The sequence below is a fragment of the Gossypium raimondii genome, chromosome 6 (genome assembly GCF_025698545.1).
Source record: "Gossypium raimondii isolate GPD5lz chromosome 6, ASM2569854v1, whole genome shotgun sequence".
NCBI lineage: Eukaryota > Viridiplantae > Streptophyta > Magnoliopsida > Malvales > Malvaceae > Gossypium > Gossypium raimondii.
This window is the reverse complement of record NC_068570.1, coordinates 47155617-47168920: the sequence shown is the minus strand read 5'-3', so window position 1 is coordinate 47168920 and position 13304 is coordinate 47155617. Positions and strand designations below refer to the sequence as shown.

Sequence of the window (13304 nt, the reverse complement as noted above, 5' to 3'; positions counted from 1 at the left end):
GTTGAAGCTATCGCACTTGTGTAAAATGATATTGCTTGACATTTTCTATATAAGGGGAATAAATATCAGTTGAAACTTACAGATGCAAACATGTCAAAAGCATCAGTCAGAGTTTGATAATTCAGGTTTTGACAGACGATCACTAAGGAATTTCTCGATAGTTATACTTTTAATGATAAAGTTATGACAGGAGAACACCATAGTTGCTTAGTTAAGTTTAGACATAATATCAAGTTCTGATACGAGTTCTGAATCGAAATGAATTATGATTGACTTATCTATGAATTACCATTAAAAAGATGATAGAAAGACTCGACTTGATGACTTGTATCAGATGAGAAATTTTGAGGACGAAATTTTCATAAGGGAGAGAGTCGTAACAACCCGTTTTTTACTGGTGTCGAAAATAGTGGTTTCGAGACCACCAAATCTGACGAGTAAGTTTGTAAATATTATTATTTAATATTTACGAGTCAAATATGGTTTTAAAAAGTTTTTTGATTTGGTAATTTATGTTTTATAACGATTTATTAAGTTCAAGTGGTGAGACCCTAAGGTTAAGTGGTTTTAAAAAATGAGGCATCGGAACCCCATTTCTATAAACCAAGCCATAAATATTTTTATAAATACTTACAGAGTGTCATTAAGGTGGTTTCAAAGTTTCGTTGAAAAATATTAACGTTTTGATAATTAATTAATTAAAAAGGAGTAAATCATAAAAGTTGTAAAATTTAGTCACTATTTGATTTGAGTGATTAAATGGTTTATTGAATAAAGGGAAAGGGACTTAAATAGTAATTAGACCATTTAAGAATTTAGTGGACAGTTTTGGGCAATTAAAAGCTTGAAAATTGGTTGAATTTTAAACGGACAAAATTGTAATTTTATAATTAAACTTTAATTAAATAAAAGAAAAACTATTATCATCATTTTAGTGTCTTCTTCACTGAAGTTGGAAGAAGAAAACTCCATGAAAATGAAGCTAGGTTCGACCATGGTTAAAATTATGCATGTAAGTCCCTAAGTTATCCATTTTTAGTAATTTTTATATTTTTGAGATCGTTACAATTAGGTCCAGCTAGTCCATATCTTTGATTTTGAAACTGTTAAGGATTTTGAATATTGCCATTGATGAACCTTGAGATTTTAGATATTAAATGATGAATTTGAGATATTAGTTGTTATTTAAAAGTATTTTATTAATTGATTTTTGATGAATTTTTTGATTAGGGACCAAATTGTTAAAATAGTAAAAATACAAGGGCTTGTTGTGAAATTATTGCAAAAATGAGCTTTTCTGAATGCATGAATATAGGTACATTTGGGTTGTGTAAGTGGTTGGATTTTGGGTGAAAGAAATGGCTTGAAAATGGCCTATTTCGAATGTCTACACGGCTTGAGACACAAGCGCATGTCTCAGCTGTGTGAGTCACACGGCCGTGTTACCCCTGCAGCGTGAAGTTTTTCATCTTCTTTCATGAAGTTTTAAATGTTTTCGATTTAGTCTCAAATCATTTATAAAGTGTTTCTAAGGCCTCGAGGGCTTGAAAAATGGACGTTATGCATGTGTTTGAATGGAATATGATGTGTTTTATAATTGATTTTAATCGAATGTTTTAAGTTAAAAGTTTCTGGTAATGCTCCGTAACCCTATTCTGGCAATGGACACGAGTTAGGGGTGTTACAGAAATTAATTAATTAAAATTAATTTAGTAAAATAATATTTATTTAATGAAATAGAAAAAACATGTACTAGGTTGGATTAAATTATAAAGTTTTGGGTTAAAAGTCTAAGAAGCACATATAATTGGACCTAGTACAGGAGAGACCCAATTCCCTCTTGATGAAACAAATGGACAAGAAACCCTAGTATTTTTACTTAGGGTTGTTGCCCTTCTCTACTAAATATTAGGTAGCTAGGGTTTTTCTATTAAATTAATATTATTTTGGTTCTACTAGTTCAACCAAGATTTTTCCTGCTCTCATTATAAATAGATGGCACTGGTAGGCTTCAAAACACACATCAGAAAAGAGAGAAGCACAAGCCTTTTATAAGTTTTCAATATTTTTATTTTTCCAGAAAGTAGTGGAAATTTATAATAAATTCTATTTTTTGAGGATAATAATTCTACCTGTTTCTATTTAAGAGAAAATTTTACTTTCCCACTGAAAGCAAATAAAATATTTTCTAGTTCAGTGTTTGATTTTAAAGTGTTCGGGCCCACACTCGAAGTAGTTCGTGGTATGAGAATAGCAGAAAAGACCACTTGTCAAAAGCTGAGAACATCTAGGATTTGTCTAGCCCAAAACACATGTGCGATTTCGGAAAAAAAGTTTATTATTATAAATATCATAAACTGGCTTAGTTTTCAAAATTTTATTTTTTCGCTGTGAAAGAAAATCGTTTTCAAACTGGATTTTTTCCAACATTTAGACCATCCACTGTCAAAGTACCACGCATCATCTAAGGAAGCCTTCAAAGAATGATGGGCTACAAGCATACACTTTGGCTATTTTCTTCTTTCAAACAAGCTTCTACTTCTTAACAAGCAATGTATCATGTGAAATAGGCACTTTTATTGGCACCGTGCATTTTCGTCTTAGATCATGCAACATTTTGAAACACCATGGTCTAATATGTCCCAGAGTACCATGGTAATGGAAAATAACTTTGTGACATGTTGTTACCTTCTTGTCAGTTTTGATTAACAAAGGTTTGGTGGAACACTCTCTATATTCTCCATGACTTGATGCTTTTACAAATATTGTTGGGCTCTTCATGACTATCTTACTTTTTTTCACAAAGCAATGCCTTATTTGCATAGACCTCTCCTTCCAACTGCAGGTCTTTCATCTGGCTTGTCACTGCTTGTATTAAACTTTTCTAGCATCAACTTGTTTACACCCAGTCTCTTTTAGGGTATTCACCAAGTTCTTCAATTTTTTTAGTAAGCAAGGGTTCTTTGGCTTCTATCTATTTGACCACCTTCGAGTTTTCCTCTTTTATTTACTTATTTTCTTACATTATTTTAGAATTAACATCACAAACCTATTTCTATTTCCCTGACATGGTCTTGTATGTCTTCAAGAATTCCTCCTTAGATCCTCAATCTAATTCTTCATATGTATCCACTTCTAATGTAGTAACCACACTAGTTGCAAATGCCACATAATTGTTCACCTGGTCTTATCATTGGATTCCTTTCTTCTTTTCCTTTTCAGCCTATTTTTTTTATTGTTTTAATTCCCTAGTTTTGCTTTTGAGATTATTCTTAGTTGCTTCAAATTTCTTGAACCTTCGTGATTGTTTCTTAAAGGCTTCGTTGAAATTTTGAGTAAGCAAAGTAATATATTCTTGAAGTTCCTTTATTGCAATCACACTTGGTATTGCTACACTTAACTTCATTCATGTTCATCTCAAATGTTTGTAGAGATCCAATTAACTTATCAATCTTTAAGCATTCTAGGTCTTTCGCCTCTTCAATTGCAACCACTCTGATTGAAAACCTTTCAGGAAGTGATCTCAGAACCTTTCTTACAAGCTTAGTGTTGGAATACTCTTTATCGAAAGTAAACGCTTGGTTAGATAGGTCAAAGAGTTTAGCATAAAATTCACCAATGTTTTCTAAGTCTTGCATTCTCAATGCCTTAAATTTGGTGGTCAGCATCTACATTTTGGACTACTCGACTGTATTGGTTCCTTCATGAGTAGTTTGAAGAATGTCCCAAGCTTATTTTGCCATAGTGCACTTAGAGATCCTTTAAACTCCTATAGATCAACACTATAGAATTTGACTTACAGGGCTTTACTATTTGCACTGGCCACACATTCTTCTTCAGCTTTCCATTCCAGTTCAGATTTTGAAATTCTACTTGCTTTAGAATCCATCATGGGGGCTTCTCAACTAGTAAGCACAGAGCGTCTGACCCTTTCATCAATTGACTTAATGTAAGCCTTCATCCTTACCTTCCAGTAGGGATAGTTTCCACTTTCCAACATAAAGGGTCGAGTAGTCGAAGATCATTCCATTGCTAGCAACTAACAACACCAGAAATCACTACTAATTATGTTAAGCATCTAGATCTAATACCAAATGTTGGGACCTAAAGTTGTAAGTTGCCTTTACAGTTTTTGTTAAATGGAAGTGCCTGATTGTAGTGGCCACTTCGACTGCCACTGTGAAAAATTAAGTAAACAAAATAAACAAAGAGCACAAGTGATTGTTTACATAGTTCCGTTTCCCTATGTCTGTGGAGTTTTTCTTAGTGAGTAATTTCACTATCTTCAATCCACAATACAATAAGCGTATCACACTCTATCACTCGCCAAGTATAAAGACCTCATTTTTGTACCTAAAGACTAGGACACTCACCTCTAAATTTCCCCTTGAGAATTTAGGCTGTAAACACAAACTAGTTACTCTTCAAATGCAATCACAAAATATCACAAAATAAGTTCCTTAATGAACAATAAAGTGTTCCCTATGCTCTCTTACAAAACCTATACAAGTTTCTCAACATATAAGAGTTTCCGAGACTTGCTAACATACTAGTAATTAATTACAATCCAACCCCTTAAAAATAGCAGCTACAAAATAACAAAAGCATTATACTAATAAAGTCCAATATAAAGTGAACTAATGGAGATTCACTCTTGAATGACATCTTCAATATATTTAGATTGATTCTCCATGTTCCAAGGGATGTAATTGATTAACTCAATTCAATTCAATCTTCAAGAATAATTACTTTAAATGAATTGGTCTTCAGAGTCGAGTTTCCGTGTATCCATAGTATCATCATAATTCAAAGCCCAAAAATTTTGTTTTCCAAATATAACAAGCTTTTTGGACTGCCGTAAAATCAATGGAAGTAACCACTTTTGACTGACACAAAGGTCACTTCAAAAACTTACCTCCAACACTAGTTAGAATTTTCTCTTTCGGAATATATGCTATTGGAAATTGTTTTTATGAATCAATTTATTGGTAGCCATTTATTTTTTTGATTGAGAAAACAAAACTCAAGAAATTAAATTACACTGACTAATTCAAAAAATCTTTAAACTTATCATTAACAAGGTCCTCCATCAATTGGTTTCCATATTTTTAAATGTATAGAATATTAATTAATATAAAAACCATTTATTTATGTTTATCAACAATTTCTTGTCAGTGATTTGACCATTAAAATTTAGCGAAATCAGGAATGGAAACAAGAAGGCCTCCTTTAATGAAGCAATCAAGAAAGCTTGAAAAATAATTGACAAGTTATTGAAGTGTATCCAAGCTGAACGAGATGACGATTAAACAAACTCGAGCTAAGGATCCAGAGGAGAAAGGACTATGTTACAAACAAACAACCTATATAGCACATTATAAACAGACAATCCAAGTTACAGAACGGCATCTGAGTGGTGGAAATACACAAAAGATGTACTTCAAACAAATGTTCCTGTTCTTGAAACACGAGATAAAGCACCTTCAAACTGCTCATCTTCTTGCTTCTCAGGAATCAAGCTCGGCGGGATATACGATCTGAATATCAGTTCCATGTTCGGAGTTTCCTTCAGCTCTTGGCTAGCAACTTCAAGAGCCGTGTGACAAAATGCGTTATAGAATTTCCTTCTACAGACATAGTAGAAGAGCAGAGACAATATCGGTGCCGGAATCAGGATGGGAGTGTAGTAGAACTGAATCACCCCAAAGTAACCCAACATAGTAACTTGGTATAACAGCAGGGCACCCATTATTCGTGTATGCATGTGTGGCCACATTCTTCCATAGCTCTCATATGATGGAACATAGACTTTGAGTGCCTGATTCCGGAGAACAAGCCAACCCAAGGCGAAGTAAAGTACTCCGAATGGGATGATCACAGGAGCTATAACTGAGTAGCACAGAACAATGGTGATGATAAGCATGTCACTAGGAACTCTAGTGGCATAGCTAATATCTCCAGGAAACCAAGCTTCTCTTATCTCTGCTTCACTCTTGCAAAGATATTTCCTTCTCAGATGATATATGATTAGGGGAACTATTCGGGAAAGCTCAAGCCCGTAACCGACGAAGAACCTACAAACCAAAATGTTAATGATAAAATGGAATCATAAAAGCAATAATAGAAGATAGACTATAACTCCAACGAAGCCAATTATGCTTACTTTAGAGCCACAAATGTGATGAAGAAAGTTGCATTGCCTGGAAGACTTTTTGCCAGCAAAGGAACAAGGGAGTTAGGCTCTTCCTCAACACTCTTCAATGTATCAAACAAAGTTCCACCAATAGTAACCCCAATGAACACATTCAGCACACTAAAATAAAAATACTTCCCTGATGCAGCCCTTATTACATGGCTCCCTGATGGAATTCCCTCTATCTTGGATAGAAACAAAAGAAACATGGGTAGTAATGCCAAGAATATAATGAGTGCAAGCTGAGGAAGATATGCCTCTAGTACTGTCTTTATTTGAACCTGATCAACAATTGGCTTCAAGAATGGCAAAAGTTTTCTCAGATTCTCAAGGGTTGTGATTGCAGAGATAAAACCAATCGGAATCATATAAAAAACTATAGTCAGAAACACGAGGACGTAAACCATGTATTGTCGAACTATCCTTACGAAAAACTTGATAGTCAGATTGGTCCATATAAGTTGACGAGGTTCGGGAGCGTCTGTTACTGTCCATTTATCTACCATTTGAGCATGCAGGCTTTGAGCAGCCAAGGCTGCAGTTACCCTGTCGGTAAAGAAAACTAAAGCAGCTCCGAGCTGCTTTTCTCGGAGGGTCACCTTTTGTTCAGCTTCCAATTTTTGTGTCATTTTTTTTATCTTTTCATTGTAGTACTCAATGCTGTCTACCTGTTTACCACAGAGACCAAGGAAGCCGGTTTTGTTGGTCGGTCCCTTCCCTTCCGAGTTGCCTTTCCTTATCGACTCTTCGTATATTGCTTCAGTTCGTGCAAGCTTCTTTCTGTATCCTTCCAATTCTGCCCAGATTTTGTCAACCTAACAAGGCAAGATGACATATAGAACCAATAAACATATATATGTGATCAAAATATACCATCAATCAGTGAAACTTTCTAAATTACCTTTTTGTTGTTGGTTACCACCAGTGATCTGTAGAATGTATCAGGATAGATAGATTTAAAATACGAATCGACCTGCTCCTTTCTAGTTTGACCTGGAGTGACATCAGGCAAGTCTCTAACAAGAACAGCAAATTGCTCAGGTTTCACTTCAGGAGACATTAAAGCATTAGCTCTTAGTGCAGAAACACGTTTATAAGCCTTCCACGAAAGGACATAGGTGACAAGAGAGACCCAGTATACAGCTATCAGAAATGCCCACAACCTTGGACTCCTCTCCTGTATGGATCGAAATGAAGCTTATCAGTAATACGAAAAGGGGGGTTATTTCCAGGTGATGAGAATGTTATAGCTTACTTCAATATTCGCCATTGACAACTTGTCTAGGTCATTGAAAGTCCCCTTGCTAGTAGTGCTCTTTGCGTTTTTCTTTACTTCATCATCAGTTGAAGCAGTGGGTAGAAGAACTAGAAGCAGTACCACGCCAGACAAAACCAATATTCCCAGTACTGCCATATTCAAATCATTAAAATATAGTTTAAAAACTCAAAAAAAGGAAAAATCCAAATTTAGAAGCAAATCACAGTATGAAAATCACCTCAAAAAAACAACAAACCGACAGAAAATCTAACCTTAATTTAAAACCAGAACAAGAAAAGAGAACTAAACTTCATGAGAAAAACAGAAACAGATCTCAAAAAACAAAAAAAAGGAGGAGAAGGAAACCAGTGCCCAAGAAGACAAAGTAGACGGCAGTGTCAATCCCGGACATGTTTATAATATCTTGTTCAGTAGAAGATAAGGCTTCTCGTATCCAAGCCAAAGGGTTTCGTGTCTTTAAACCGCCTTCCCATGGTTCCAAACCTTTCAAGATCCGATTTGGATAATACACCACCGCGTTCCCTCGTTTTGCCGACAGCCAAGTAAAGAGCAGCATCAAAATTATGAATATTATAAATGAAGTCCCTAAGGACGTCAAAAAGGAGCTAAATTCCATCTGGGTGTTTGGTTTTTTTTTCTCTGGTTGCCTAAAACCTATACAAACAGCTTCTTTCCTTGGTTAATCTTATGCTTTCTCTCTGTTTCTTCCACTCTTTCTATGTGAAGAGGGATGCAGACTGTAGACTGTAGAGTGTAACCGTTAAAATGGTTATAATGAGACAAATAAAAAAGAAAGAAGAAATTATTTATAGCAAAAGAACGTAATTTGACAATGATTGATTGACTGAGGTTGGGATTAGGAGTGTGGTTTTTGAGAATTTTTTATTTATAAATGCTAATCTTACCAATCAATATCAAATCAGATGAATTGGTGTAGTTACCTGATTCGGAAATTGTTTAAGGGGGACTTGTTTTGTTTTGTCCTTTCGCATCAGAAATGAAGTGAAGATTGGCCACTCAACTATCTGTGACTCACAAATTCCCACCTCACTCCAAATATTGTCCCAATTGTTATATGTTATTATCCAACTTCCGACACGTGTCACTTGCAAATCTACTCCCCACACTACTTTCTTTACCGACTTCAAGCAACACGTGGCCGGATAGCTGCAGTACCGACAGTCGTGGCTCCTATAAACACGGAATTGTGGGGCCCCAATTATATATAGCTCCTTTTCTTTCTTTTATGACACTAGGCGGCTTTCGTCTTTGTTTGTTTCACTTATTTAACTTACCAAAAATGGATTAATTTTTCAAAAAAAAAAATATATTTTAGTATTTAAATAATTTTACGTAAAATATATTTCCTTATTTAGAAATTTCTTTGAAGATTGTTTATAATGGAATAACACAATATTAATTTTATAAAATGCTTGTAATTATAAAATATTGGGTTTATTTCATAATCAAAACCATGACATTTCTTTTTAAATTTTAATACATCAATTTTTTTTTGGTTTTCAGGAATTAATTTCATTCACTTTTAACAAAGGAAATAAAGAATCCAAAGGACTATTATAGTACATATGCACTAAAGTTTATAGTAAAAGTGCTAAAACAAATAATATAAATCTTTCATCTGATACATATGAAAGTAACATTTTCACACTACACCAAAACAAGCTTTTAGCGGCGTTTGGATAAAAAACGCCGCTAATGATCGATTATTAGCGGCGCATTACGGAAAACGCCACTAAAAAAAAGCATTAGCGGCGTTTTTGAGAAAGCGCCGCAAAAAACCTAAGCCCAACGACGCTTTACGAGCTTTGAGCCGATTTAGCGGCGTTTTTAAGAAAGCGCCGCTAATGCTCGGGGTTTTAGCGGCATTTTTGGGAAAGCGCCGCAAAAAAACCTAAGCCCAACGACGCCGTTTTTTAAGCTTTTGGGGATTTAGCGGCGTTTTTAAGGATGCGTCGCTAATGCCTAGGGCTTTAGCGGCATTTTTGATAAAGCGCCGCAAAAAAACCTAAGCCCAACGATGCCGTTTTCTGAACTTTCAGGGATTTAGCGGCGTTTTTGGTAAAGCGCCGCTAATGCCCAGGGCTTTAGCGGCGTTTTTGGAAAAGCGCCGCAAAAAAACCTAAGCCCAACGACGCCGTTTTCTGAACTTTCAGGGATTTAGCGGCGTTTTTGGTAAAGCGCCGCTAATGCCCAGGACTTTAGCGGCGTTTTTGGAAAAGCGCCGCAAAAAAACCTAAGCCCAACGACGTCGTTTTCTGAGCTTTCGGGGATTTAGCGGCGTTTTTTGAAAAGGGCCGCTAAAAATATTTTATCTTAATTGGTTTATTCATATTAAATAAATTTCAATTTATTTCTAATTGAATATTTAAAATCTTCAGAAAAAAATTATGACACGTAGAAATAATTTGAAATAAAACACATGGAAAATTTAAAATATTATTATTTAAAATAATTGTAAAAGAGATAATAATAAAATTGTTTAGGGTTTTTGGTTTAGGGTATATGATTTATTTAAGATTTAAGGCCGGTTTAGGAGTTCATATTTTAAGGTTTAGGGAGTATGGGTTTAGGGATTATGGATTAGGGGTCGAGATTTAAGGTTTAGGGGTTAGAGGGTTAGGGGTTTAGGGATTAAAAGTTAGGGATTCAGGGGTCGAGTTAGAGTTTTGGGTTTAGATTAATTATTTTTTAATTTATATTTTAAATATGTTCTTATATAATTGTAAAAGAGATAATAATAAATTTGTTTAGGGTTTTTAGTTTAGGGTATATGATTAATTTAAAATTTAAAGCCGATTTAGGAGTTCATATTTTAAGGTTTAGGAAGTATGGATTTAGGGGTTATGAATTAGGGATTATGGTTTAAGGGTTGGGATTTAAGGTTTAGGGGTTAGGGGTTAGATGTTAGGGGTTAAGAGTTAGGGATTTAAGGTTTAGGAATTCAGGGGTCGAGTTAAGGTTTTGAGTTTAGATTAATTATTTTTTTAATTTATATTTTAAATATGTTCTTATATAATTGTAAAATAGATAATAATAATAAATCAAATATATTGAAATTATGAGTATAGTTTAAATTATTTAAGAGATATATAATAGATAGATTTTATATGTATTGAATTGTTAATTTAGAGGGTTTAAGGTTAAGATTTACTTGAGATTTGTTAAATGATAATATTTTATACAATTAATTAATGCTTTTATATTTAAAAAATGTAATCTAAATCATTTGATATATTTAAATTAGTTTAAATAGAATTAATAAATAAGTTAAAAAAAGTAATAGATTGATATGGATATTTATGTATAATTATTTATTTTGGAGAGGACCAAATTATAAGAAAAAATACAAAAATAAAATGATATGGATATATAGGTAATTATTTAATTTAGATAATTCTAACTTAATAATTAATTACAACCATTTTATCATTTGTTTTCTTATTAAAATATACAATATTTATTTTGAGAGTACTTTTTATTTTATTTTATAAAAAATCAAATAAAAAATTTTTAGCATAGTAAAACGGTGTCATTTTGTTCAAAATGAAAGCAAAAAATAATTCAACTTATAAAAAAGAAAAAATTTTAGAATAGCAAAACGGCGTCGTTTTGTTCAAAATGAAAAAATTTTGCGGCGCTTTATAAGAAGCGCCGCTAAAGGTAAGCAATAGCGGCGTTTCCTATAAAAACGCCGCAAAAAATAAATCAATTTATAAAAAAATAAAAAATTTTAGAATAGCAAAACGGCGTCGTTTTGTTCAAAATGAAAAAAATTTTGCGGCGCTTTTTAAGGAGCGTCGCTAAAGGCAAGCAATAGCGGCGTTTTTATAGAAAACGCATAAAAAAATAAATCAACTTATAAAAATAAAAATTTAGAATAGCAAAAGCAGTGCGTTTTGTTCAAAATGAAAAAATTTTATGGCATTTTATAAGGAGCGCGCTAAAGGTAAGCAATAGCGACGTTTTCTATAAAAGCATAAAAAAATAAATCAATTTATAAAAAATAAAAAATTTTAGAATAGCAAAAGCGGCGTCGTTTTGTTCAAAATGAAAAAATTTTGCGCTTTATAAGAAGCGCCGCTAAAGTAACAATAAGCGGCGTTTTCTATAAAAACGCAAAAAAAACAAATCAACTTATAAAAAATAAAAAAAATTTGAATAGCAAAAGCGGCGTCGTTTTGTTCAAAATGAAAAAATTTTATGCGCTTTATAGAAGCGCCGCTAAAAAATAACAATAATGGCGTTTTCTATAAAAGCATAAAAAAAATCAATTTATAAAAATTTCCCAAAATTTTTACGCGTTTTTATCCCAAAATTTCCCCCTGAAACCCCTAAATTTTCCCCCCTAAAATTGGTATCCTCAAAACACTTGAGTGTTTCTCTCTTCCACCACCGTCTTCATCATGAATTAATTACTATTTAATCGTAAAAGAGATAGTATTAATTTTAAAATATTGAATTAATTACTATTTAATTTGTTTATTTATATTAATTAAAATTCAATTTAATTTTAAATGAATATTTGTTAAAAATGGATTAATTTGAAATAATGACACGTAGAAATAAATTGAAATAAAAACATAGAAAAATATTTGTTAAAAATAGAAAAATTAAAATACTATTATTAAGCCATAGTTTTAAAATTTTTGGGTACATGACTGATTGATTTTTAATTTATATACTAAATAATTTCAAATATAATTGTAAGAGATAAGATAGTATTAATTTTAAAATATTTAATTTAATTATCATTATAGTTTAGGGTTTAATAAATATGGTTTAGGGTATATATATGGTTAATTTAGGATTTAAGATTGGTTTAGGACTTACAATTTTAAGTTTTATAGATTATGGAATTAGGGATTATGGATTAGGGATTCTGGTTTAAGGGTTAATGTGATTTAAGGTTTATGGGTTAAGGGTTAGGTTAGGGGTTAGATGTTAAGAGTTAGGGATTTAGGGTTTAGAAATTTGGTGTTAAGTTAGAGTTTAGGGTTTAGATTAATTAGTGTATTTTAATTATATATTAAATAAGGTTTAGGGGTTAAGGGTTAGGGATTCAAGATCGGGTTATGGTTTAGGGTTTAGATTAATTATTATTTTTTAATTTATATATTAAATAAAGTTTAGGGGTTAGGGGTTAGGGATTTGTGGTCGGGTTTTAGGTTTAGGGTTTAGGGTTTAGATTAATTAGTGCTTTTTAATTATATATTAAATAAAGCTTAGGGGTTAGGGGTTAGGGATTTGGGGTCGGGTTAGGGTTTAAGATTTGGATTAATTAGTACTTTTTAATTTATATATTAAATAAGTTCTTTATATAATTGTAAAAGAGATAATAATAAATTGTAAAGATTATTAATTTAAAATTGATATGCAATATATAATAATTTGAATATAATAATTTAAAATTGTAAAATTGTAAAATTGTAAAAATTGTAAAAATTATAAAAATAAAAATAAAATTAAAAAATTAAAAGAAATAAAACACTAAAATTTTTATTTTACCTAATTTTATAAATACTACTTAAAAACTAAAATTGATAATTTTATCTAATTTTATAAATATTACCTAAACAAAATTTTTATAAAATTTGCAATAGAAAATTTAATGTACTAGTGGCGTTTTTAACAAAAACGCCACAAAATATTATTAGTAATGAAGAAAAAACGGTGAAATTTTTGGCTGTAAATTTAATGGGTTTTACGGCGCTAAAGAAAAACACCGCTAAAGGTGATCATTAGCGGCGCTAAGGAAAAAACGCCACAAAGTTCTGTTCTCAATTTTTATATCTATATATAAGAGAGTACTGA

General features: G+C 32.3%; 1 protein-coding gene across 2 annotated transcripts; it reads right to left on the bottom strand.

Annotated features, from left to right (window-relative positions):
* Positions 1-5209: 5209 nt before the first annotated feature.
* On the bottom strand, positions 5210-8497 carry LOC105774160 (CSC1-like protein ERD4). Of its 2 annotated transcripts, XM_052632877.1 has the most exons (6): positions 8414-8497; positions 7818-8216; positions 7449-7600; positions 7095-7370; positions 6164-7008; positions 5210-6074 (listed from the first exon to the last, which is right to left on the bottom strand). In XM_052632877.1, the coding sequence occupies exons 2-6, from the start codon at positions 8086-8088 to the stop codon at positions 5441-5443; spliced, it is 2178 nt and encodes a 725-aa protein (XP_052488837.1). In that variant the 5' UTR covers positions 8089-8216; positions 8414-8497; the 3' UTR covers positions 5210-5440. The 2 variants fall into 2 exon arrangements, with proteins under 2 accessions (XP_052488837.1, XP_012451992.1); XM_012596538.2 differs by lacking the exon at positions 8414-8497 and having other exon boundaries at positions 7818-8360.
* Positions 8498-13304: the final 4807 nt, after the last annotated feature.

Excerpts from the sequence above, each read along its gene's own strand:
- LOC105774160 (XM_052632877.1), bottom strand. The coding sequence starts at position 8,088 with ATGGAATTTAGCTCCTTTTTGACGTCCTTAGGGACTTCATTTATAATA. Across the intron at positions 7,009-7,094 it reads TGGTAACCAACAACAAAAAG|GTTGACAAAATCTGGGCAGA; the intron begins GTAATTTAGAAA and ends TTGCCTTGTTAG. Across the intron at positions 6,075-6,163 it reads ATCACATTTGTGGCTCTAAA|GTTCTTCGTCGGTTACGGGC; the intron begins GTAAGCATAATT and ends TTTGGTTTGTAG.